The sequence below is a fragment of the Trematomus bernacchii genome, unplaced genomic scaffold, assembly GCF_902827165.1.
Source record: "Trematomus bernacchii unplaced genomic scaffold, fTreBer1.1, whole genome shotgun sequence".
NCBI lineage: Eukaryota > Metazoa > Chordata > Actinopteri > Perciformes > Nototheniidae > Trematomus > Trematomus bernacchii.
The window spans coordinates 1,942,816-1,970,213 of record NW_022987571.1 but is presented as its reverse complement, the minus strand read 5'-3'; the positions used below and the strand labels follow the sequence as shown (position 1 = coordinate 1,970,213).

The 27,398-nt window shown below is 44.5% G+C and overlaps 2 protein-coding genes across 2 annotated transcripts; one reads left to right on the top strand and one right to left on the bottom strand.

Annotated features, from left to right (window-relative positions):
* Positions 1-21,844, top strand: ilf2 (interleukin enhancer binding factor 2). Its single transcript, XM_034126263.1, has 15 exons — positions 1-93; positions 532-591; positions 1,390-1,432; positions 1,643-1,747; positions 2,911-2,988; positions 13,221-13,323; positions 14,017-14,082; positions 14,190-14,306; positions 15,178-15,256; positions 15,352-15,439; positions 17,407-17,468; positions 17,556-17,670; positions 18,048-18,138; positions 18,838-19,006; positions 21,701-21,844. Exons 1-14 carry the CDS (start codon positions 89-91, stop codon positions 18,987-18,989), a joined length of 1,164 nt encoding a protein of 387 aa, XP_033982154.1. The 5' UTR covers positions 1-88; the 3' UTR covers positions 18,990-19,006; positions 21,701-21,844.
* Positions 21,845-25,039: 3,195 nt separating this feature from the next.
* On the bottom strand, positions 25,040-27,391 carry pex11b (peroxisomal biogenesis factor 11 beta; the record flags this gene model as incomplete). The annotated part of the gene is given in 3 exon segments (XM_034126229.1): positions 25,040-25,809; positions 27,043-27,244; positions 27,323-27,391. Coding segments are annotated over 3 exon segments (653 nt in total), but the record flags the coding sequence as incomplete, so codon positions are not given.
* Positions 27,392-27,398: the final 7 nt, after the last annotated feature.

The window sequence follows — 27,398 nt, the reverse complement described above, 5'->3', positions numbered from 1 at the left end:
AAGAAGAAGAAGAAGAAGAAGAAGAAGAGCGAGACTGTCCATAGTTCTCCCAGGATTTGCACATTAAATTATCAAAACGTCGTACGCAATGAGGTAATTATATTTCAACACATTTAACATTTAATTCCGTTTAGTTTTACAGTTTAATCAGCCAACATTTTAGGTGTTGTTGTTTGCTTGTGTGTTAGAAATAGAGCTCGAGGTGCCTGTTAGTGCTAATAATGCTAGCTTAGCTTGAAGCTAACGTTAGCTTCGTGCATTGTTTGTACTTAGGCTGGCTACATGTTACAGAGATATGTCCAGAACATGTCGTGGTTTTGTTTGATATCTGCCGCCGACCTAAAGCGTGTTTATGGTATAATTTATGAATTGCATGGGGAATGTTACTTTCTTTTACAAGCGAACGTTACACAGTGGGTTAATGCTGGCTATCATAGCCTTATGCTAGGTAACGCTGATGAATGAATGAATGAATGATTGATGAGTAAAGGTGTGTGAGCTCTTCCGACATGTTCCTGTGTTTGTGTCCAGAGGAGACCGTGGCAGGGGCCGGGGGGGCCGCTTCGGGTCCCGTGGAGGACTGATCCAGGGGTGAGTTCAGCTGCTTTTTGTCTGTATTCATTACCATCTGGATGAAATCATGATGAAACTGCTGAGCTGCTCCTATTTCTGCCACATCTCTCATTTTATCCGAGGTCTTTTTCATAGTTTGAGCAAATGCCTTAGCAGCTCTGTGTGAGCTCTACGGGGTTAACATGCTTCATAGCCATTTCCGGATCATAGTTGTTGCCCCACAGTAGTTTATTAAAGGGCTCACTACAGTGAAAGCCTCCAATCTATAACTTTAATTATGGCTACTATAACATATCACAACATTAACATTACTACACAATTAAAAAATATATTTGACTCCTGAAACTCCTTTTTATTTTGATATTAGTACTATGAAGTACAGTATAGTGGTATGTACATACTGTACAAATTAGTTGTTGGTTAGTTTTTACAGCAAACCAACAAAGAATCTGAAATGGCGTTGGTTCTGTAAAGCTGATACTCTTTGCATCTAGTTATTGAGTTCAACACGTGTATTACACTTTCCTTTTTTTACTATGCCTTAGGCTTAGTAGATAATTATTCTTTTCAGCCAGTATACATTATTATATATTACATATTATCATATTGAACCTTGAGCACTGTGTCCTAATGATATTGTAATGTTATTGCAACATGTAGGACATTAACATATGTCCATATTACTCACCACTACTTGGATGTGATACATTCAGTCCACCTGTACCTGATACCCTGTTGACATCAGATATTCTTTTACACTCACTGCCTACAGTCATTAAGAAACTACTAACTGATCTTTTCTACATTCCTGTTTAGGTACCGTCCATTTGTCCCACACATCCCATTTGATTTTTATGTGGTGAGTAATCAATCTTGCAGGGGGGGTGGGGGGTACAATTAGACATTGATTGAGATGACAGATGCTTTAAGGAGTAGCTTAACAGCAGGCTGGACGGGGTGTTTCACTGCCCTCTGTTGAAACAATGTGTCTGTGAGAGTTGTGTTAAGAGTACAGGTGATTGACAGCCATGGTGTGTGAGTAATGAAGAAGGCTGTTGTTTATCACTAGTGTGAGATGGCCTTCCCCAGAGTGAAGCCTGCTCCAGACGAAACGGCTTTCAGTGAGTGTCTGCTGAAGAGAAACCAGGACCTGAGCCCCACCCCAGCAGAGCAGGTCAGTACACACTCACTCACTCACTCACTCGGATGGGTATCGTTAAGGTTTTAACGATACTACTACTTTTATCGATACCGCTTATCAGTCCGGTCTTTTAACGGTACTTTTATCGATACCGCTTATCGGTCCGGTCTTTTAACGGTACTCTTATCGGTTCTTTTGGAGAGAAAAATGAGGTAAACTAACTATATGTTGTATGTCAGGGACTACGGATGGAAATTAGCTCAAAGCTAAAATCCAGCATATTTACACTTGAAGCGTTATTTGTCTAAAGTGTTCATTAATGTGCATTGTCTCTATTCGAATAAATGAAAAATGAAAATAAACAAATTGTGAACAAAACTAACATTGCTTTTTATTTAAATTAAATACATAATATTTCACATCAAAAGAAACAACGTTTAAATAATCTGATGACAGAACTGTAAACAGAATAGCTGAAACTTTAACAAAATAAATAACTCAGTTACCTCTATTAATTAACCCATCATTGAGTTAGCTCCGTGTGATGCTGCTAGCATACATAACACCTGATGTGGAAACGTTACTCGTGGATGGGGCTACAGAGCTACTAGAAAGACAGTCGAACCCGGTGCATTTCTCCGTCTGAATGTGGTGCACTTTTGCAAGATGTTTAGACAAATTGCTCGTGTTACCGCCCTTACATGCTAAACTCTTATTGCACTTTAGGCAACGAGCGAGACGGGTAAAGTTGAACCACACCTCGGAGCGCTTAGTTATCTCCGCCATCTCCTCCTTGTGTGTGTGTTGCTGCATGTAGCAGCTGCGTGTGTGTAAACTGCCCCGCCCCCTCGCACACAGACGGGGGAGAGAGATCTCTGGATTGGAGAGATCGAAAATACAAAAAATTACGCATTTTGCAGTCTTTTTGCGTATTAGAAACGGAGTTGGCGACACTAAAACTGCAATATAATGTTTGTGTAGCAATAATACACATGACATATTTTTGTATGTCTCCAGTACCGATAAAAAGACCGATAACGGTACCACGGTCTTTAATAATTCAGCCCCGGGGTCCGTTTAATACCGGGGCTCGGTACCCATCCCTACTCACTCACTCTCTCTCTGATGAGATAACCATCCATTTACATTTGTCCTCACTGATTTAAACCATGTGTATTTGTTTCTTCCTGATTTAGTCCTCCATCCTGTCCCTGGTCACAAAGATCAACAATGTCATAGACAACCTGATCGTTGCTCCAGGCAACTTTGAAGTGGTGAGTCCTTTTTATTTTTCTGCAGTCATCCTGAAAGACTCGTGATGAGCAAAAAAGGTTTTAAGCCCGAAATGTTTTACCAGAATACTGGCCATATAGAACAACTACCGGCAAGTGCGAGTCAATTGTTTTCATTTAGTAAAGCTCATTGATTTGACCAGGCAAAGACAATACATAGTGCGGAATATATTTAGAATATATGGACAAGGCAGTGTAAATTGCATTACATGACATTGCATTTAGCTGACGCTTTTATCCAAAGCGACTTACAATAAGTGCATTCGACCAACAAGATACAAACTTGAAGAAAACAGAATCATATAAGTACATCAGGTTTCATAGAGCTAAAACATTTCAAGTGCTACTCAACAGGCTTTAGATAAGCCAGTCCTTTATTAGTGCTTTGTTAGCAATTCTTTGTTAGTAATTCTATCGCTCGAAGTGGAGTCGAAAGAGATGAGTTTTCAGTCTGCGCCGGAAGATGTGCATGCTATCTGCTGTCCTGATGTCAATGGGGAGCTCATTCCACCATTTTGGAGCCAGGATAGCAAACCCATGTGTTTTTGCTGATGGGAACTTGGGTCCCCCTCGCAGTGCTGGTGCAGCGAGCCGTTTGGCCGATGCAGAGCGGAGTGCACGTCAGAGTTCCCGTTAGCCGGTAATTACCGGACTATGACCGGTAAAATATGCTGAAGACCGGCAAATCTAATTCTCTCCAGTCAAAATGTCCGGTCAAAATAATTTCCCTTTAGCACAATACCGCATCAGTTGCGCCACTTATGTGACAGACAAGAATAGTCAATTCTAATTTCTAACATTTAATGTGGAGAAAGAGTGTCCTGTATGGGTTGATTGTGTGTTGATCTGTTGGTAATGCCTCGGGGTTCCGGTGGGCATGTAAACAAATGCATAATCCTGCGCTATACTTGCGGCCTCACCCGGTTGCATAGCGACGCTTATTGTTTAGGTGTCTTTTAATAAGCAGGTAGTCATATCATTAGCTAGAACTAGCTCGATCTGATCGATATGGACATAAACGCGAGTAAAGTCTAATCTGACGGGAGCAAGAGATCAGCTGCTGCTGACGAGTCGACACGCAGCTCTGCAGCATCATCTGCAGCGGTGAGCGGAACAAAACACACACTTCAGGTTAGAATATCACGTAGCTATTTTAATTACCTCTCAAACTACCTAAACTAGTTATAGATATGTTTAGTTTTACTGTCTGGTGCGAGCTGCATGATACTGACGGGCTGTCAGGAGAGGGAGAGAGAGCGCTCCGTTTATTATTCCTGTGTTATAAGTTACTGTACACTTTTGAATAATGTAGTTAATCTACTAGAATTAGTTTGTTTAATATCGAATCATATCAATTTGTTTAAAAGCTCAATAAATAACAAAGAAGACCTTTGACCGGCACTTTTCTCATTTTGTCCGGAAGATTTAAACTTTAACGGACATGTTGACTGGCAAAAAAATATTCTAACGGGAACTCTGGTGCACGTGCTGGTGTGTACAGTTTAACCATGTCCTGGATGTAGGAAGGGCCAGATACATTCGCAGCATGGTACGCAAGTACCATTAGCCGCGTTCACACCAAGTACTTTCCTGTACTTAGTTCCGGCACTAAGAGCCCTGGCGCTTTTAACCCCAGGGTACTTAGTACAGATCGCGTTCACACCGGAGTACTTTTCCCTGAGGGAAGATTACAAGTACAGTAGGTGGCGGTAAGCACCTTAAAGTTGTTTGCAACCCGCTACAAAACAAGAGAAGAAGAAAAACTGATACAGGATCTGTTTAATCGCCATGTCGGTTTTCTTTATTGCACTCTCAAGACATAACATTAAATAGAAATATTTTAAATGTAACTAAAGTGTCAGTTGTACATGTCAGTAAACATTGTCAATATAAAATAAAGTGTCAGTTGTACTATATAATAACAGTAATAACAATATAAACTCCCAGGTGTAGGGAGTCTCAGCAGCAAACCCACCTTTATTATATATCTTCCTGAGACCCACTGCATCCGTCTGCCATAAACACTATGCAAACATACATGTTAGTTTTGGCCCATAGTGGACTCCATGTTGTGTTGTGTGAAATGGGGGGGAATTAAAAGTTTAGGTCAAATAATATTTAAAATTATATAAATTGTCATATTTGTGTATGTGCCCCTGCCATTCCCCCACAAGGTTGCAACATTGATGATAAATAAATGACAAATAAAGCTTTGCCAGTTTATAACCGATGAAACATGATGGTATCAGAATAATCACTTGCATGTGATGTATAGGATGCTACACAGGTCACAAAAGATAAAGTGTCAGGAGAAATAAGCTTAATCGCCATGTCGGTTTTCTTTATTGCACTCTCAAGACATAACATTAAATAGAACAATTTTAAATGTAAATAAAGTGTCAGTTGTACATGTCAGTAAACATTATATATAAAATAAAGTCATAACAATATAAAATAAACTGTCCCAGGTGTAGGGATAGTCTCAGCAGCATACACACCTTAGTGCAACGTTGTGTGTCGTGTGTCAGTATTTACAAAAACTATACCAAATAAACTGTTATTAAATGCAGTTTGTCGCTCATCCTGCCGCTGCGCCGACGCTTCCTCATGGCGCAGCGCCCACACTTCATCCTGGTGCTGCTGGCGCTCCATCTGCTGCTTGAACACTTCTGCCTGGCGCTCCATCGAGGTGAGCATCTTGTCCTCCGTTTCCTGGGCCTTGGTGAACAGCACCATCTGATCTCCACGCAGCGACTCATTCACCACGGCACGCCGGTCCTCCAACGCCTGGGCGGTGTCAAAGAAATTCGCATCCCGTGTCCGCTTTCCTAAGAGGGGAAAATAAGCAATATACAAGATCTTAGTCGCCATGTAGTTTTACAACATACTAGGAATGTGTTTTTTGTATTTTCACAAATAGAATTAAGGTTTCACAAATCTGAAACTGTGTTATAAAGAATCTTTTGACTCTCTGGGATAATCCAGTCCAGATTTGATGAGTGTAGGTATAGTAGTTTTAGATCAGGACCTGGCCTAATGTGGTCTACATGTAAAAAAAGCACTGAAATCTCCCTTTTTTGTATTTTCACAAATAGAATTAAGGTTTCACAAATCTGAAACTGTGTTATAAAGAATGTTTGGCCTCTCTGGGATAATCCAGTCCAAATAAATCGGCGATGCAGCGATTCAAGAGGTTCAAACACGGAGGATTGTTCCTTTTTGAAGAGTGCTTCATGTATGCTTGAACTTTGTTTAATGTTGTTGAGGCAAGTTAAACATAAAATATGATGAATATTATGAAATAAACATGATTGTGAACATCAGTTCGATGCGTAACGTTCTTTCAAGACCAAGTTACAGTGTGTGTACCTTTGCGTTTGGTTGCTGGTAAGGAGGACGACAAAGCGCTGTGATCTAGAATGCAAAGCTCACTTGTTTCCAATCCCGAGAGTTGTCCATCCTCGCCTGAAACAGACGATTAGTGCCATGAGTTAGTGAAGCAAATTACAGAAACACTGCACAGTTATTCACAAGTCAAAACGTTTTCATACAGCGGAGAATATCTAGCTAGCTAGATGTAGCTAGCCGGGGCCGGTGTTAGCCTATTATGGCTAGCATGGCTAGCTTGATCTACTGAGCAAATAAAAGTACATCTGAGACCATTATTGTGCAGATTAAAACCCCAGTGCATGTAGTTGATTTTACCTTCATCGTGGTAGTCATCGTTGGCCACTGAATCCGCCGTTTGTAGTCCTGAGTTTCTTTATATTTAGCCGACTGTGCACAATTCCCAGGTCGAGTGAAAGCTACCGAACTGGCTTCAGTAGCATTCCTTGGGTCGCGTCCTCGGCGTAGATCTCCAGAAGCGCCGACACCTCCTCATCATTTCTTGATGCTTGCCATAACTGCTTTCAAAAACAAACACAACGCACGGAGCGTTGTGTTTTTGTAGCGAGGAAAAACAATGGCGTCTCCACACAACATTTTCAGAGTTGTACGGGCGTGGTTTGCAATTCGCCCAGCCAATCAGCACTGGGGAACTTTTGGAGCACTTTTCACCCACAGAAAAGTACGCTCTCTGAGCTGGCTCTAAAAATGGGGGTAAAAGTACCCGAGATTAAGTACGATTTTTGGTGTGAACGCGACATAAGGGGTACTCACGGAACTAAAACGCGAAAAGTACGGTGAAAGTACTCCGGTGTGAACGCGGCTATTGTCTTGAAGTGGATTCTAGAAATAACTGGAAGCCAGTGAAGGGAGCGGAGGAGTGGCGTTGTGTGGGAACATTTTTGAAGGTTGAAGACCAGACGAGCCGCTGCATTCTGGATGAGCTGCAGAGGTCGGATGGCACATGCAGGTAGACCAGCCAGGAGGGAGTTGCAGCAGTCTAGGCGTGAGATGACGAGAGCCTGGGCCAGAATCTGCGTCGCTTTCTGGGTCAGGAGGGGACGTATCCTCCTGATGTTGTAAAGCGTGTATCTGCAGCAGCGGGTTGTGGCAGCGATGTTTGCAGTGAAGGACAGTTTGTTATCTAGGGTCACACCCAGATTCCTTGCAGTCTGAGTCGGGGAAACAACAGAGGGGCCGATGTTGATTGTTAGGTCAAGAGTGGGACAATCTTTTCCCGGAAGGAAAAGCAGTTCAGTCTTGTCAAGGTTGAGCTTGAGGTGGTGAGCAGACATCCACTGAGAGATGTTTGCTAGACAAGCAGAGATGAGTGCGACGACCTGGGTCTCTGAGCGGGGAAAGGACAGAATTAAATTGGGTGTCGTCAGCGTAGCAGTGGTATGAAAAACCATGCAGGCTAATGACAGATCCAAGCGAGTTTGTGTACAGAGAGAAGAGGAGGGGACCAAGGACAGAGCCCTGATGGACCCCTGTAGTTAATTGACAAGGGTCGGACTCGGACCCTCTCCAAGTTACCCTGTAGGTGCGGTCTTTGAGGTATGAGGTGAGGAGGGAAAGTGCAGAGCCTGAAACTCCAAGTTCTTGGAGAGTGCGAAGGAGGATCTGATGATTCACCGTGTCGAATGAAACAGACAGGTCCAAAAGGATGATGACAGAGGAGAGGGAGGCTGCTTTAGCCGTGTGCAGTTCCTCAGAGACAGCAAGGAGGGCAGTTTCTGTGGAGTGACCTGCCTTGAAACCAGACTGGTGCGGATCCAGAAGGTAGTTCTGACGGGAGGAGAGAGACAGGCCTGTAGTTAATAACATCAGACGGGTTGAGAGTGGGTTTCTTTAGGAGAGGGTTTACTCTTGCCTCCTTGAGACTGTTTGGAAAGTGACCAGAAGTTAGAGAAGTGTTGATGAAATGGGTGAGAAACTGTAGAAGATCAGGAGCGATAGTCTGAAGGAGGTTTGAGGGGATAGGACCCAGAAGGTAGTTCTGACGGGAGGAGAGAGACAGGCCTGTAGTTAATAACATCAGACGGGTTGAGAGTGGGTTTCTTTAGGAGAGGGTTTACTCTTGCCTCCTTGAGACTGTTTGGAAAGTGACCAGAAGTTAGAGAAGTGTTGATGAAATGGGTGAGAAACTGTAGAAGATCAGGAGCGATAGTCTGAAGGAGGTTTGAGGGGATAGGGTCCAGAGGACAAGTGGTAGGACGGGCAGAGGTAATGAGGGTAAGAACCTCACTTGGAGAGAGAGGGGAAAAGGAGGTCAGTGAGTGGGTGAAAGGTGGGTCAGGTGACTCAGTGGTGAGTAAAGGTTAGTCAGAAAAAGAAGAGCGAATATCATCAACCTTTTTTTCAAAGTAGTTAACAAAGTCGCTTGACAGAAGGGAGGAGGGGGGAAGGGGCTTTGGGGGGTTCGAGGAGGGTGGAGAAGATAGAAAATAGTTTTTTGGAATAGGAAGAATGGATCTTATCTTGAAAGAAAGTGCTTTTTGCCTGAGAGATTGAAGATGAGAAAGAGGAGAGGAGAGCCTGGTAGGTTAGGAGGTCGTCATGGTGTTTGGATTTCCACCATTTCCGCTCAGCTGCCTGAAGGATGGTTCTATTAGCACGCAGTGCGTCATTTAGCCAGGGAGCAGGAGGGGACTGACGAGGCTGCCGAGATGTGAGAGGACAGAGAGAGTCCAGAGAGGATGAAAGAGTCCAGAGGAGAGTTTCTGCAGCAGAGTTTGGAGGCAGGAGTTGGAACGAGTCAGAGGAAGGGAGGGCTGAGAGCACCGATGAGGTAAAGGTAGAGGGGGAGAGGGAACGAAGGTTACAGCGGACAGGTGCAGAATGAGAAGAGATTAGTTTGTTATGTTTGGAAAGGGGTAGAGAGAATGATATTAAAAGGGATCCGAGGTGTGAAGCGGGTTTACAGAGAGGTTAGAAGTAGTGCAGTCCCTTGAGAATATGAGATCAAGGACATTGCCAGCTTTATGAGTTGGTGGGGATGGAGACAGTGAGAAAGCAAAGGTGGATAAAAGAGATGTTAGTTCAGCTATCTTCCCTGTCTGGAGGTTGAAGTCTCCGAGAAGTACAGTGGGAGGGCCAGTTTCAGGGATGTGTGAGAGGAGATGATCTAATTCCTCCAAGAAGTCTCCCAAGGCGCCTGGTGGACGGTAGAGAACAACAATGGTTAATTGTATAGGATGGGTTACTGTGACGGCATGGAATTCAAAGGTGGAAGGAGTGAAGTTAGGTCGTTGGTAGAGGGAAAAGCTCCATTTGGGAGAGAGCAGGAGACCAGTGCCACCTCCTCTGCCAGTGGGTCTGGGTGTATGGGTGAAGGAATATGCTGTGGAGAGAGCTGCTGGGGTGGATGTGTTGGATGGAGTAATCCAGGTCTCAGTGAGAGCAAGGAAATCCAGAGACTGCAGGGAAGCGTAGCCAGAAATGAAGTCAGTCTTAGGAACAGCTGACTGGCAGTTCCACAGGCCACCTGTAACTAGATGTTGGATCTCAGTGGAGCATGTGGGATAGATGTCGAATCACGTGCCCCTGCGCGTCGTCTGCGTTCGATTAACCCCTTGACTGCCTCACAGTTCTCTGATGTTTTTAATGCTTCTCTGATCTGTAAATTAGATGTGAACTGTGCTTTTAATGCTGATGAGCTTATCTCCATGTTTGACTCGACATGCACACTAATACTGGATTCTGTTGCTCCTTTTACGCTTAGACGCACCAAAGTTCTATCAGAGCCGTGGCTCAATGACTGTACTCGTGCTCTCAGGCGCGCTTGCAGGCGTGCAGAGAGAAAATGGAAAAAGGATAAACTCCATGTCTCCCTAGAAATCCTTCGTGCTTGCCTTTCTGACTACCAGACGGCAGTCAAAGCAGCCAAAACAGAGCACATTTCTCTGTTAATCTCCAAAAACAGCCATAAACCTCAGGTTCTTTTTAATGTCCTCAACTCTATCATTAATCCCTGTGATGTTTCTTCTATTGTGCCATCGACTACTCTCTGTGATAAGTTTCTTACATTTTTTATTGAAAAGGTATCTGCTCTTAGGCTAGCCCACACTAGTGCTACCCCAGATCCTGCTCCTTTTCTGTGCCCTGCTGTCCTCGACCACTTTGAGCCTGTATCCCTCTCTTCTCTCTCGGATGTAGTCAAGCACCTGCGGCCGACAAACTGCACCTCAGACAGCATTCCCTCTCGCCTTCTCAGAGATGTTTTTGATTCAGTTGGAGCAAGTATTTTATTACTTTTAAACACCTCTCTTACCTCAGGATGTGTCCCAGCTGCCTTCAAACATGCCGTGGTTAAGCCACTCCTTAAAAAGAAAAATCTCGACCCCTCCATTCTCGCAAATTTTAGGCCCATCTCCCAGCTACCTTTTTTATCAAAAGCCCTGGAGCGAGTAGTCTACGCCCAGCTGCAGTCTTTTTTTAACCATCCATGGAATCCATGAAAAGTTTCAGTCTGGCTTCAAACCCATGCACAGCACTGAAACAGCCCTTTTAATGATCTGCTCCTAGCCGCCGACTCAGGTAGCCCAGCTGTCTTGGTGCTGTTAGACCTGACAGCTGCCTTTGACACTGTGGACCATAGCATCCTGTTGTCACGGCTTGAACAGTCCGCTGGCATCACAGGCTCTGCCCTTGCATGGTTCAGGTCCTACCTGACAGACCGTAGCTTCTCAGTATAGCTAGGTGCCTTCTCCTCTGCCAAAGCCCCTCTTACCTGTGGGGTTCCCCAAAGCTCGATTCTGGGCCCCATCCTTTTTCTACTGTACATACTGCCCCTAGGTTCAATTATATTCCACAATAACAATATTCCCTTCCATTGCTGATGATGTACAGATATATCTGCCTCTCAAAGCAAATGTCAAACACTCACTACAGCAGTTGATGGACTGCTTAACAGAGATAAAACTTTCTCAACCTCAACGAGAGCAAGACTGAGATCATCTTTTTTGGACCCCAACCTCCAGCCTCTCCGGTTGATATTCTGGGCTCTCTCAATAAAAACATCCTCCCCTCTGTCATGAACCTTGGAGTGACCTTCACTAGCACTTTTAAATTCAACAAGCAGGTCAGCACCGTAGTCAAATCCTGCTTTTTTTTTTAAATAAGACTATTGGCCAAAACCAAGTCGTATTTATCTTTTAAAGACTTAGAAAGGGTTATTAATGCCTTTGTAACCTCGAGACTGGACTATTGTAACGCTCTGTATGTGGGTATGGACCAGGCCTCAATTGGCCTGCAGCTAGTCCAAAACGCAGCTGCACGTTTGCTGACTGGCCACAAAAAGCGTGACCACATCACCCCAATTCTGGCCTCACTACACTGGCTTCCAGTTCGGTTCAGAATTGATTTTAAAATCCTTGTATTTGTTTTCAAAGCCCTAAATGGGCTGGCTCCGGCCTATATAGCCGAACTCCTCGAGCGCTACACCCCAGCCAGAGCTTTAAGGTCTGCTGACCAGCTGCTGCTGGTAGTGCCCAAGACCAGGCTCAAAACCAGAGGGCACCGAGCCTTCGCAGCAGCTGGCCCTAGGCTCTGGAACACTTTGCCCCTCCATGTGAGGTCGGCCCAGACCCTAGGGGTTTTTAAATCTACACTAAAAACACACTTCTTCTCTCTGGCCTTCTAGTCAGAGCGGAGCACGACTCCTGACTTTTCCCTGTGCTATATATCTGTTGTAATTTATTGTGATTTGTAGTAATGTGTTTTTATTACATGTACAGCACTTTGGCTCGACCAAAAATCGCTTTTAAATGTGCTTTATAAATAAAACTTGATTTGATAGACGAGAGCAGGCCGGTTATAACGATTAGGAGATACACAGGGCCAGTAATAATTGCGAGAAGACACATGAACAGGAATGGAGAAAATACACATGATTATAGCATGAGGGGCTAAAAAACAATTATAAAATAAAACACCAGCGATACTTAGCTCAAGCAAAGTAGGATTTGCCTCCCTTGTGACTCCCGCAGGACTCCAATGTCTTTGTCAGTCTTCGTCTTTCTGAAGCTGACGCTCCTGGAAAGAGCTACCTAAAGTGGACACCTGATTGCTGAGTTCTCACAGCTGTGGGGCCACGCCCCTTTAATTAGTTAACTCTCTGCAGCTGGTGGGCCTCAAAAGGAAATCTAGACTGGCTCACTATTGTACCTTTTCAGTGGCACAATAGTTTTACAATTACATTAAACCCTAAGTTATAAAGTTATGAGTTTAACCCTTAATACAGTTACACCTACTCAATAAAGCTCTTAGTATTCTACAAATGTTTAAATCAAAGTTAACCCTAGCAGTCAGATAGTTCAGTTTTAAGGTTTCTGTCAAATTAGTTGTCCCAAGTTTCTGCTTGACAGATACTGTAGCGGTTTTGAGATTTAAAATCACAATTTCAATCAGATCAACTACAGAGCATTTATACAGAGCACACACACTGAAACAGAGAAGTCTAAAAACAGAATGTTACTCACACAATTCTAGAAGTTATCAGTTGTTATCCTGTCAAAATCGAGTTGCACACTGGTAAATATAACCACGGAGAGCTGTGTCGGAAAGCTTGACAGATTCACGGGCGGACAACCGCATGTGATCCCGGCAAAACACCGACATGTTCTAGCTAACAATATCTCACTACATGTTTTGCTTGTATAATGATGTGTTGCGTAAAATAAACTATCTACATTAACTGAAACAATATCAGTCATTTTAGTTTAAGTATTTGCAGAATAGATAGTTTTATTTCAGTTTGACCAAATCTGTGATTGTAATGATTTCCCGTCAGGTGTTAATTACGTTGAACCTGTCTCTCTTCATAGCAAATTGAAGAGGTGCGCCAGGTGGGCTCCTACAAGAAGGGCACCATGACGACGGGGCACAACGTGGCCGACCTGGTGGTGATCCTGAAGATCCTCCCCACATGTGAGATAAAGCTTTTGGATGTAACAGACGATATGATGTCACGGTGTTTGCAGCCAGTGAAGCATCTAGAGAGGGGACTGTTTATGGTCTGTACACTCTGAGGCTGTGCTGTGAACATTTGGGGTTGAGAGTTCTAACTTGAACCCTTTTTATCTGTAAACGGTCTATAGTCCAACCCTGTGTTCTGAGGGTTCAACAGTGGGTGCTTTGCTCTGGGTACTTTTATGCATGATGCATGTGATTTATAAGCTATTAAAGTAAGCCTGCTTACCGCTTTGAATTGTTTATTTGCTGCCATTTCACACTGCAGAGGTTGCAGCTGAATCAATAAGACTCAAATCATGTTATGTACATCAATATTCTCCCAAAGGATACATTCAATAAATGTTCTATTATTTTCCACCAGAACATTTGTAGACGCATGAATTGAAAGGAATACTGTAGTTATTGTCAGATCTACTTTGCCATGAGGGAGTGATATTATTAACATTTCCCAGCTGCTTTAAGTCTTTGTGTTCTTCTGCATATGAGTCTAATGTAGTTCTCTTTCATTCCTGCAATAGGCTCTGCTGATGATACTCTTTCTGCCTTTGTATTTGGTTATCCTTATTTATGAAAGTAGAGCTTGATTCAGATACCTGTGTAATGTAATATGTATGATGAATGATGATGATATGAGCTTCTCTTTCACAGTGGAAGCAGTCGCTGCCCTGGGCAACAAAGTAGTGGACACCCTTCGCACACAGGACCCTTCTGAAGGTATTTCTCCAGCTTGTAGTCGTTGATTGAGCACCTAACGAGTCGCGTCACATTGCAGCTGATGTTCTGTGTGTGGTCGGCCCTCACTGTGTATGTACCTGTTTCAGTTCTGTCCATGCTGACCAATGAGACAGGCTTTGAGATCAGTTCAGCTGACGCCACCGTCAAGATCCTCATCACCACCGTCCCCCCCAACCTGCGCAAGCTGGACCCTGAGCTGCACTGTAAGAGTGCACACACACACACATATATACACTCTGCATGTAACCCTTTAGCTGTTTTTAAATCAAGTTTGCTTTGAGGTACCTTAACCCAATAAGATGCACATACTGAGGTTTGCTGCAGGTTTCTCTCGAGTGGAAGCTACTAAATGTCCTTCGTAGCTTTCTTTCTGCTCATGATCTAAAGCAGGGGTGTCAAACATACAGCCCACCGGCCAAAACCGGCCCGACAGAGGGTCCACCATACCCGGGATGGCTTTGCAAAGTTTAAATATTTGATTAGACTTTAACTGCAATTTTCTCAACTTTTATGTATTTAGTGTGTAAACACTTATACATTTAGGAGGCAGTGGGATAACTGAACCTTCTTCCTGAATAGCCCCCACTTTAGTCTGTATGCTGGTGTGTGAGGATTACTACACAGATGTGGAAGTGAATGTAAAATAGTTGTTTGGATCACAAAGTAACCTACTATATCTTCATTATCAGTTCCAGGTACCTGTGTCTAGATGTTTTTGTAGACACACTGTGATCTGTACATTGCACATATGGAAATGATAAACTGAGACATAATACTGTTGAAATTGCACTTATTTTTACTTTCAGGTTGATCATAATATTTAAGAAGATAGTTCATTAAATGTGAACATCTTCAGAATGTACTCTCTTGCTCCTAAACAAAGGGAACCGGTAGGAGTTGTGGTCATTTATAGGTTATTATGCTGGGATTTGACTGGTCCGGCACACTTGAGATCAAATGTGGCTGAATGTGTCCACTAATCTAAAATGAGTTTGAGACCCCTAGTCTACGGTCATATCCAAGTCATCACCTGAAGTGTGTGTGTGTGTGTGTGTGTGTGTGTGTGTGTTGCAGTGGACATCAAGGTGCTGCAGAGCGCTCTCGCCGCCATCCGCCACGCCCGCTGGTTCGAGGAGAACGCCTCCCAGTCAACGTGAGGAAGTCTCCTTCAATTCCCATCAGGCCTTCTGTTCTCTATGGCGATGTACATTGCTCTCACATGAACCATCTGATGTTAATGATTTTCAGGGTCAAAGTGCTGATCCGCCTGCTGAAGGACCTGAGGCTGCGCTTCCCCGGGTTTGAACCCCTCACTCCCTGGATCCTGGACCTGCTGGTAACCTCCTGAACTTTGACCTTACCACACATCCACAACAGAATAGTGTTGCAGGAATGAGTCCTAAAAACCCCAAATGGGTTAGCATTTACCACATCCGGGTCCCTTGCCTCAAAGTCATTGTTTCTTTTTTTAAACATGTTGTTTAGAAGTCTGAAAAAAGGTCAGTAGTTAACACAAGCTGAAGAGATGTTGCACTTTTTGTTCTACATCACTGGTGAATGTTTGAAGCTATAATGAGTCTTAAAGTGACTACATTTGCGCTTTCACACCAAGTACTTTGCCGTACTTAGTTCCCAGTACTTAGTTCATCGGAACTCTTTAGTTCCCGGAACTCCACTTCGCGTTCACACCGGAATAAGTTCCTGAGGGAGGATTAGGCAAATGAAGCCGCTGACGTCACTTCGTCTTCTTCTGCTTTGGGTTTACTGGCAGGCCGCAAACAACTTCACGGTGTATACTGCCACCCGGAGTCCCCGGCCCGGAGGTCCCCTGAGTTGAGGACTGGCTTCAGTAGAAGCTGCTGGGACTCCCAGCAGCTTCTACTGAAGCCTTCCGAGTAAATCGCCAGAACGCCGACACCTCATCTCCACCGCTCCCATGTTTTCTTTTGTGTTGCAATAAGTTAGTCTCTCTGTGTTGGTGCGCTGGGCGAATGCTAATGCTAATAATGCTAATGCCAGCAAATAAAATGGCGGCTTCACAAAACCTTTCCGAGTTTTACAGGGCGTGGTTTGCAATTCGCCCAGCCAATCAGAAATTGGAACCTTTTTCTCCCCAGGAAAGTCCCTGCTCTCTAGCAACACAGGTTGCTAAAAAGGGGTGAAAAGGTTCGCAAAAAAAAGTTCTAGTTCCAGATCTTTTTGGTGTGAACGCAAAATCCCAGGAACTATCGGAACTATTCCTGGGAAAAGTACTTCGGTGTGAAAGCGCCGAATAGCCGCGTTCACACCAAGTACTTTGCCGTACTCAGTGCCGGCACTTATTACCCCAGGGCACTTATTACCCCAGGGCACTTAGTGCAGATCGCGTTCACACCGGAATAAGTTCCCTGAGGGAAGATTACGCAAATGAGCCGCTGACGTCACTTCTTCTTCTTCTGCTTTGGGTTTACTGGCAGGCCGCAAACCACTTCACGGCGTATACTGCCACCCGGAGTCCACGGCCGGAAGTCCCCGGAGTTGGGGACTGGCTTCAGTAGAAGCTGCTGGGACTCCCAGCAGCTTCTACTGAAGCCTTCCGAGTAAATCGCCAGAACGCCGACACATCCTCATCTCCACCGCTCCCATGTTTTATTTAGTGTTGCCATAAGTTAGTCTCTCTGCGTTTGTGTGCTGGACGAATGCTAATGCTAATAATGCTAATGCGAGGATAATAAAATGGCGGCTCTACAAAACATTTCAGAGTTGTACGGGGCGTGGTTTGCAATTCGCCCAGCCAATCAGAACTGGGGCACTTTTTTCCCCAGGAAAGTACCATCTCTCAGCAGGCACTAAAAATGGGAGTATATGTTCCCGAGATTAAGTGCTCTTTTTGGTGTGAACGCGACATAAGGGGTGCTAACGGAACTAAGCGCGAAAAGTACGGTGAAAAGTACTCCGGTGTGAACGCGCCTAATGAGACCACTTAACGTCATCAACCCAACATTAGCCACCTTTAGCTTAGCAGTGGTGATGTGAAGTCATGTGACTGTGCTGTAGTTCCTGAAATAGCAACATTTACTTGTGGCTATTGCATTTACGCCTCAAATCATAAATATGTGGAGGTTACCCTGCTGAGCAAACCATGTTGGTATCTTAAACATATTTTCCGTAGATCTTATTCTTTCAATATTTGAAATCCAATATTTGAATCCGACGGCAGCCCTGCTAACTCCAGGGCTGCCGAAATGTTCCTCCCTGCTCCACTCTGGTGTTGATGGCAGGTGTTGTAGTGATGTCACCGTGCTGATCTGTCCTCTGTTGCAGGGTCACTCTGCAGTGATGAACAACCCGTCCCGGCAACCCCTCTCTCTGAACGTGGCCTACAGGTTGGACCCCCCCCACCCCCCACCTCCTCTTTGTAATCTCTCAGTATAGATGAGCCTTGTTTTGATGTGTGTAACTGTGTGTTGAAGGCGCTGCCTGCAGATGCTCGCCGCGGGGCTCTTCCTGCCCGGCTCGGTGGGCATCACAGACCCCTGTGAGAGCGGGAACTTCAGAGTGCACACCGTCATGACGCTGGAGCAGCAGGTCGGTCCCGCTCTGTTCTCAGTCACACTTCCTTTGTTCGTCTACATTGTTACAGCAATCGAAGTCTACATAGAGACAAAAACCAATGGAACACTATGAGATCAAACGCATGCACATAGTATTTAAAATAAACATTATAACAATTTACAGAAGTACGGTACACATTCAGGTAGATAAGTAGTGAGTGAAGTGTGGTAGCAGGTAGAGTACACCAGTGAAAGGATATGTTACACATAGTTTCATACAGATTTATTGTTATAGAAATGGAATGGAACTTAAAAGTAGCAGCCCTAGTAGTAATAATAATATTAGGTAGCAACATATTGCACATTAGTGTTGAAATGTGTATGTGTGTGTGTGTGTGTGTGTGTGTGTAGGACATGGTGTGTTTCACAGCGCAGACCCTGGTGAGGGTGCTCTCTCACGGAGGGTACAGGAAGGTGCTCGGCCTCGAGGGAGATGCCAGCTGTAAGAACATGAATTTTGTACAAAGCTTCCTGTTTGATGATTTTATGTTTATATATGAATGTATTTAGCATATACGATTAAAGGTAGGGTAGGTAAGTTTGAGAAACCGGCTCGAGATACACTTTTTGTTGTATTCCATGGAATGCTCTTAACATCCCGATAGCAATGAATATCTTAAGTGCTTTGACAAAAAATCCATAAAAAAATGTCATCTGTGGAAGCTGTAATACTGGCCCGGCTAAAATGATTGGATGGCCTACCTGCCTGTCAGCCTTCCATCTGTGCACAAACTTATCTCGTGCCCTCATTGGTCATGTGCGCGTTCATGTGTGTTGGAGGAGGGGCTCTGTAAGGAAGTGGCAGATTTTCTCCGGTTGTGTATTTTCACATTCTAGCGATCTCGAGCCGGTTTCTCAAACTTACCTACCCTACCTTTAAAGCAACAGAGCTAAATAAACGGGACACAAGTTGGTGTCATCTCCAAGTGCAGCGGTCTGAAGTGGACAGCCAATTGGAATATAACATGTTATAAAACATCCCATTTGATGTTAAAAACAATGCATGAATCTGGAGATATGCAGCAGCCTCTTTATTTTAGTTTCTAGATGCATGTTTTATAAATTGGGCTGTGACTTTGCAAATTGTGCCTTTTATACACAAGTGGAATAAATAATAATAATGTTGCTGTTTTTTTTGCAGACCTGGCCACAGAGATGTCCACATGGGACGGTGTGATCGTCACTCCGTCAGAGAAGGCGTATGAGAAGCCTCCAGAGAGGAAGGAGGAGGAAGATGAAGCTCTGGAGGAGGGGGGGGACGGAGAGGATGAGAGCATGGAGACCCAGGAGTGAAGTTCTACCACAAACAGGTGTTTAACATTTAGACCTTTTGGAAAGTTCAGTGGTGGCTGTCTTCAGATGTTGTGACCGTAACGTCTCCATTCACGTTAGGGCTCCGTTAGTGGTTAGTTGTCTATATCATTAACAAACACTCAGGGTAACCATTTCCATTCTCTCTGAGACTTGTAGCCTTGACTGTATTCAAGAACATCTGGATCAGCTCACATACCATCATTGTATGAAACATCTCGAGTCACTCCAAACTAAAACTGTCATGGCAATATTCACATTCCCACATGTGGTTCCTAGGTTTGACAAAAGGGGGATCTGATGAATTCCCAGAGCAGAAGTGCTCACCATCCAAACTCAGAAATATCAAATCTCACATAGAAAACTTGTCTAGTGTGTTTTCCGCCATCCAGTATTATGGTAATGCACCTGGAGAATTACAGAAACAATTTCTGCAGGCGCTTCTGTCTGTAACTCTTAACTCACACACACTCACTGTAATTAGTTATTTTCTCAATATCAATAATAGGCAAATATACAGGGTCATTCAACTGTCATACTGCAATATTGTTATTTTCTGATATATAGTGCATGCAGTCAGAAATCTGCTGCTTAAAGTGGACCTATCATGCTATATTTAAATCAGTGGTTCTCAACTGGTGGGTCGCGACCCAAAAGTGGGTCGCGGACCCGTTTCAAGTGGGTCGCGGATGTGTGAGTGAAGAAAAAAAAAGTTGGAATTTTTTTTTTTTTTTTTGGGGGGAAAATGCAAACTTTTATTTTGAAGGACCGATTTTCTAACGCTGTGCATGCAGTAGGCGTTGGACTGGAAGTACCGGAGACCATAAATGGTTTTGAAAACTTCTGTCACGTAGTGATCATCTTCTCAATAAAACATCTCTGCTGATGTTTTTTCGAGTCTTCTGGCCAATCAGAATCAAGATTGTTGCCGGAAGTCCCCACGGAGAATAACTGAGGTAGAACTATTCTTTATACATCCATAGGTACAACTTCAGATAAAAATGAACACATAATGAAATATGACCCCCGGTTTGATGATTGACAGGTCACAGAACAATGGGAGCTATCTACCCTTACCCACAATTTAAAGTAAGTCACACAGAATCTCCTCTTTACTCTTCTCTCAGCAAGCTGTCAGAACTAAGTGAAAAACAAACAATGGCATAAAATATTATTAATATGTCGGGTAGTAATAGATTTATTTATTTTCTTCTCAGAGTGTACCAGAATGCGTAGTTTGTTAGTATTTCTAAAAATCTCCTGGGGGAGAATCTCCCCAGACCCCCCTGCTGGGGTTGGGTTTTCAGCATGTGTGCCTTTTTATAGTTCAGCTTTGATTCCATTATCTCATTAAACCTTTTTTAAAAGCATACTTTAGTTCTGTGACGGGATATATGCACTGTACTTCACTTTTATTAATATTGTATTCTGAAAAGCATATATATTACAGCACGATTTTTTGTTGAATAGATTTGAGTGCTTCAAAATGTTGGGTCACGATGTATTGACCAAGTAAAAAGTGGGTCCCGAGGCCTAACCAGTTGAGAACCACTGATTTAAATGATATATTGTAGGGCCATACCTATATAAGGTATATTTATACGTTTCTGTTTTCAAAATACCAAACAGATCATGCATTTTAGCCATGCCTCATTTCGCTCTATGTGCTGTTTGCTGTCTACGGGGCTGATCTCTGTGAGCTGCAGCTGACCACGCCCCCCTGTAGGAGAGGGGAGCCGTGCTCTGATCAAGTCAAGAGGGGGAGAAAAAAAGATCTCCGTCCTCCGTGTTTTATTTATATATATATATATAGTCTATGGTTTTATTATATTGTTATAGGCCTATAGAGTCGTTATTCATTTGTTTTAAAGCTCAATAAATAACAAAGAAGACCTTTGACCGCCACTTTTCAAATTTTGTCCGGCGAAAGAAACTGAAACTGAAACTCTGCCGCACGGTCCCCTCGTTCCTTGGAAGAGGCGGAGAGGTGGGTGTTTGTCATCTGCTGGTGGACTAACCGGAGAGAATTACAGTGCTTGCCTCGACGGGGAGGGATTGCATTGAATTAAAGCAGCGGGAGCAAACGCTTGCCTCGGGGAGGGAGAAAAAAAGCCACAGCGGAGAATAAACAGAAGGGTAACCATGGTAACTATGGGCGGGAAGTCTTCTTCGCTGCTTTTGTGGCAGACTACAGGGCCACTTACAGGCCTGGCATATGTACTACAGCGTCTCCAGCGCTTTCGAGCGGCAATGGCCGGCCGTGGCCCAACCCCACATTCCCCTGATAGGTGGAGAGTTGGCCCAATAGCCGTAGCGCCACTTCTGTGACGTCAGTAAAGTGTTCAAATCTGGATCAGTCTGTATCAGATCCGTTGCAGCCCCTTTATTAGAGATTTGGGTATGGAGGAAAATAGAGAGGGTTGTGTTTTCTGACACTTGGTGAGTTCCCTGGAACACCGGGGACACATATTCATGTAGAAAAGACGTACAAAAGTGCATTTTGCATGATAGGTCCCCTTTAAGTTAAAGTATCTAGGCAAATTCTTGAGGGATCTGAGATCAGCGAGGTTAGAGAGGTTGATCTTCCAGCTGACTCCCAAAGCAACAGGACTGTGTGCAAAGCAGTGTTCCCTCAGCATTAATGCCATGCAGTGGTTCAGGCTTCACTGACCCCCCCTCTGCTCTTCCCACAGCCTCCTCAGACGCGGAGACGGAGTAACCTGGACACAAACACCAGCAGGAAAATGTTTCCACTCCCTGGCCTCATTTTTTTGTCTGTTTTTACTTTCCTTTTGTTACAGTAACGACCTGAATTAAACAAATGTTGTTTTTATTTAGCTCGAGTCCTGTGATTTGTTCCTCTCGTGCCCTTGTGGTCCCTGACATTCTGACGGTGTCGTTGTGGTTAAGGTGACGCGTTCAAATCAGAACGGAGAATTCACAAGACGTGCTGCCGCCACGAGGTGACACAGTGGCGTGTTCTGAAGATCTCTACCCCAGAACCATGTATGTGTTTAGCTGGATCTGAGAGAATAGTCAACATGCTGCATAACAAGATCAAACAGGCAAAGCACCATAACTCCTCTATCAGCTGACGCCAACAGGCAGGAACATAGAACCATAACACCTATCAGCTGACGCCAACAGGCAGGAACATAGAACCATAACACCTCTATCAGCTGACGCCAACAGGCAGGAACATAGAACCATAACTCCTCTATCAGCTGACGCCAACAGGCAGGAACATAGAACCATAACACCTATCAGCTGACGCCAACAGGCAGGAACATAGAACCATAACACCTCTATCAGCTGACGCCAACAGGCAGGAACATAGAACCATAACACCTATCAGCTGACGCCAACAGGCAGGAACATAGAACCATAACACCTCTATCAGCTGACGCCAACAGGCAGGAACATAGAACCATAACTCCTCTATCAGCTGACGCCAACAGGCAGGAACATAGAACCATAACACCTCTATCAGCTGACGCCAACAGGCAGGAACATAGAACCATAACACCTCTATCAGCTGACGCCAACAGGCAGGAACATAGAACCATAACACCTCTATCAGCTGACGCCAACAGGCAGGAACATAGAACCATAACACCTCTATCAGCTGACGCCAACAGGCAGGAACATAGAACCATAACACCTCTATCAGCTGACGCCAACAGGCAGGAACATAGAACCATAACACCTCTATCAGCTGACGCCAACAGACAGGAACTCAGAACCATAACACCTCTATCAGCTGACGCCAACAGGCAGGAACATAGAACCATAACTCCTCTATCAGCTGACGCCAACAGGCAGGAACATAGAACCATAACACCTCTATCAACTGATGCCAACAGGCAGGAACATAGAACCATAACACCTATCAGCTGACGCCAACAGACAGGAACATAGAACCATAACACCTATCAGCTGACGCCAACAGGCAGGAACATAGAACCATAACTCCTCTATCAGCTGACGCCAACAGGCAGGAACATAGAACCATAACACCTCTATCAACTGATGCCAACAGGCAGGAACATAGAACCATAACACCTATCAGCTGACGCCAACAGACAGGAACATAGAACCATAACACCTCTATCAGCTGACGCCAACAGGCAGGAACATAGAACCATAACTCCTCTATCAGCTGACGCCAACAGGCAGGAACATAGAACCATAACACCTCTATCAACTGATGCCAACAGGCAGGAACATAGAACCATAACACCTCTATCAGCTGACGCCAACAGACAGGAACTCAGAACCATAACACCTCTATCAACTGACGCCAACAGGCAGGAACATAGAACCATAACACCTCTATCAGCTGACGCCAACAGGCAGGAACATAGAACCATAACACCTCTATCAGCTGACGCCAACAGGCAGGAACATAGAACCATAACACCTCTATCAACTGATGCCAACAGGCAGGAACATAGAACCATAACACCTCTATCAGCTGACGCCAACAGGCAGGAACATAGAACCATAACACCTCTATCAACTGATGCCAACAGGCAGGAACATAGAACCATAACACCTCTATCAGCTGACGCCAACAGGCAGGAACATAGAACCATAACACCTCTATCAACTGACGCCAACAGACAGGAACATAGAACCATAACACCTCTATCAGCTGACGCCAACAGACAGGAACATAGAACCATAACACCTCTATCAGCTGACGCCAACAGACAGGAACATAGAACCATAACACCTCTATCAGCTGACGCCAACAGACAGGAACATAGAACCATAACACCTATCAGCTGACGCCAACAGACAGGAACATAGAACCATAACACCTCTATCAGCTGACGCCAACAGACAGGAACATAGAACCATAACACCTCTATCAACTGACGCCAACAGGCAGGAACATAGAACCATAACACCTCTATCAGCTGACGCCAACAGGCAGGAACATAGAACCATAACACCTCTATCAGCTGACGCCAACAGGCAGGAACATAGAACCATAACACCTCTATCAACTGACGCCAACAGGCAGGAACATAGAACCATAACACCTCTATCAGCTGACGCCAGCAGGCAGGAACATAGAACCATAACACCTCTATCAGCTGATGCCAGAAGGCAGGAACATAGAACCATAACACCTATCAGCTGACGCCAGAAGGCAGGAACATAGAACCATAACACCTATCAGCTGACGCCAGCAGGCAGGAACATAGAACCATAACACCTATCAGCTGATGCCAGAAGGCAGGAACATAGAACCATAACACCTATCAGCTGATGCCAGAAGGCAGGAACATAGAACCATAACACCTATCAGCTGATGCCAGAAGGCAGGAACATAGAACCATAACACCTATCAGCTGACGCCAGAAGGCAGGAACATAGAACCATAACACCTATCAGCTGACGCCAGCAGGCAGGAACATAGAACCATAACACCTATCAGCTGACGCCAACAGGCAGGAACATAGAACCATAACACCTCTATCAGCTGACGCCAACAGGCAGGAACATAGAACCATAACACCTCTATCAGCTGACGCCAACAGGCAGGAACATAGAACCATAACACCTCTATCAGCTGACGCCAACAGGCAGGAACATAGAACCATAACACCTCTATCAGCTGACGCCAACAGGCAGGAACAGGGAGGGCAGCAGCAAGGCTACAGGCGCCTGAGCTCAGAGGACAGTATACACTGGGTTAAAGTTATGGGCCTAGGACAATATTTCCCCAACATGAACAACAAATCCAAGTTGAAACCTGCAGGCTCAGTAGATAAGGCTAGCAGGTGTATTCAAATGTGATCTGGAGAAAAACAAATGTTTTCACTGCAAAATCAGAATAAACATGTTTGTATTCGAGGGAATTCTGACTTGGTAATGTGATGGGGATCATCGTTCAGTTTATACCTCGGTAACGAATTGAGGATGTAATTCATCGTGCAGTCCTAACAGTCAGGAACCACTGATTTACTGATTGCATATTTAACAGGACCAAAAGGCTGAATGCTATCAAATATAACACCAAACATTTTTAAATTAATTTTATTTACACACCCAAATATCAAATACAATGAGCATACATCCCTATCTTACACATCATTTAGACTTTTCTTTTTTACAAAATGTATGTTAAGAACCGGCCATGCATTCAGATTCTATTCCAGGTTCATGTTGCATTAATAAAGCAGCTCTGTATATTTCAATCTCTTCAGAGTGAAGTGCAGGGGAGGCTTTGCCACAGACCCTTTGGTGGTAAACCATAGTTATCTTTTGATAGTGATCAGTGTGACATAGCAGTCAGCTTTGTGGAAGCAGTCTGTGCCTCACACCTGCTACCTGACGCTGTGATCATTTCAAACATGCAGGCAGGAAGTGAAGCAGTGGGCCGCCTGTTAGTCATATCAGTTTCTAGGTTCAGGGCTTGAGCTTGAGCCAGGGGTGGAGGATGGTGGCGATGGAGAGGAGGGAGGAGGTGAGGCCGCAGGCCCCCACGAAGCCGGACCCCGTGGGGCGGATCCCCAGCCGGTCCAGAGGGATAAAGATATCACACAAGTTCTTCAGCAGGTCCAGCAGCAGGGGGGGGTTGCTGTACAGCACCGTCACCAGCAGGTGGAGCTGTCTGCTGAGCCACGGCAGAGCCTCTGGGGTCGGGGAGGGGGGGTCAGCAGACAGGGAGGAGCTGGGCTGGGCTGAGGGCGGGGATTTGGAGGCTCTGTAGCGGGCTTCTCTATCCATGAGGAGGTGCAGCTCGTACACATCTCGAGTCAGGTTCAGGATCAGAGTGAAGAGGTAGTACCTGCACACACACACTGTCATTAACACACACTATCACTCACTGTCATTACACACACACACACACACCGTCATTACACACACACACACCGTCATTACACACACACCGTCATTACACACACACCCTCATTAACACACACTCAATCACACCGTCATTACACGCACACACACCGTCATTACACACACACACACCGTCATTAACACACACTCAATCACACACACCGTCATTAACACACACTCAATCACACACACCCTCATTAACACACACTCAATCACACACTGTCATTACACACACACACACACCGTCATTACACACACACACACCCTCATTAACACACACTCAATCACACACTGTCATTACACACAACATTGTTAACACACACAAGCCCCCGCTGATTGGTCCAAATTGGGCCCTTTAACACACATCAACAATAACACGCACACTTTCATTAAAGCACACCGTCATTAAGTAAAACTCAATAACCCACACACATCATCGATAACACGCACTTGCATTAACACGCACTGTTATTAACACAAACTAGGGCTGTGCAATTAATCGTATTTTAATCGCATTTACGATTTTGGCCTGCCACAATTACGAAAACAACATAATCGAAAAAAACGATTATTTTGCATTTGCGTATTTTATTTATTTTTGTATTGGTTTTTCAGTTGAATTATACGTTCAGGGTAATCAACAGTTAAAAAGATACTGTTCAAATTATTATTTGTATTTGTTTTAAAGTTCAATAAATGGATGTTTTCAAAGTCAATGAATAATCGTATTTAATAATCGTGATATCAATTATTGACAAAAATCATCGTGATTATGATTTTTGCCATAATCGCATAGCCCTAACACAGACTACCGTTAAAGCACACTGTCATTTATATCATTAACATACATCGTCGATAACGCACACACACTTTCATTATTACAAACCATCATTAAGACAGTCTTTAGCACACACTTAAAAATATAAGTTACAGTCATTAACACGCACTGATTAACACACTCCGTCGTGAACAATTTTGTCATTAACACACATCGTTTTTAACACACATTCCCATGTGTTTTATGAGGATACTAGGGGATGAAAATGTGAATATTGTGTTTCTGTACATTAGTTGCCTATCTCATCCTTTCTTAGACAGCAGCTGATTTTAAGCAGCACAAACACGGTTCCAATAACATGCATTTGTCATTAAACATCCCATTTAAGAAGACGCCCACCTGAAAGATCTCTGGCTCCACTTGTGCAGGTCCACTTCGGGGACCAGGCCCGTCTTCCCGGCCCAAAGGATGTTGTCACAGGCGAAGTACATGGCTCTGTTCAGGTGGCTGATGGTCAGGCACAGCCTCAGAACTCCGTCAGACAGGTGGATGGCCCTCTTGGCAGCCTCCAGCGCCTCCACAGAGTTCCCCAGACGCAGCACTGTGGGGGGCACACACACACACACATCAGACACACACTCCTGCAGCGTGGAGGCTGAACATCTGCAGCATCACTCACACTTCCTGCTCAGGCTCATGTGGGCCTCCAGCTGAGAGACGGTGTGGAGGAGGTCAGCTGCCGCCCCCCCTTCTGT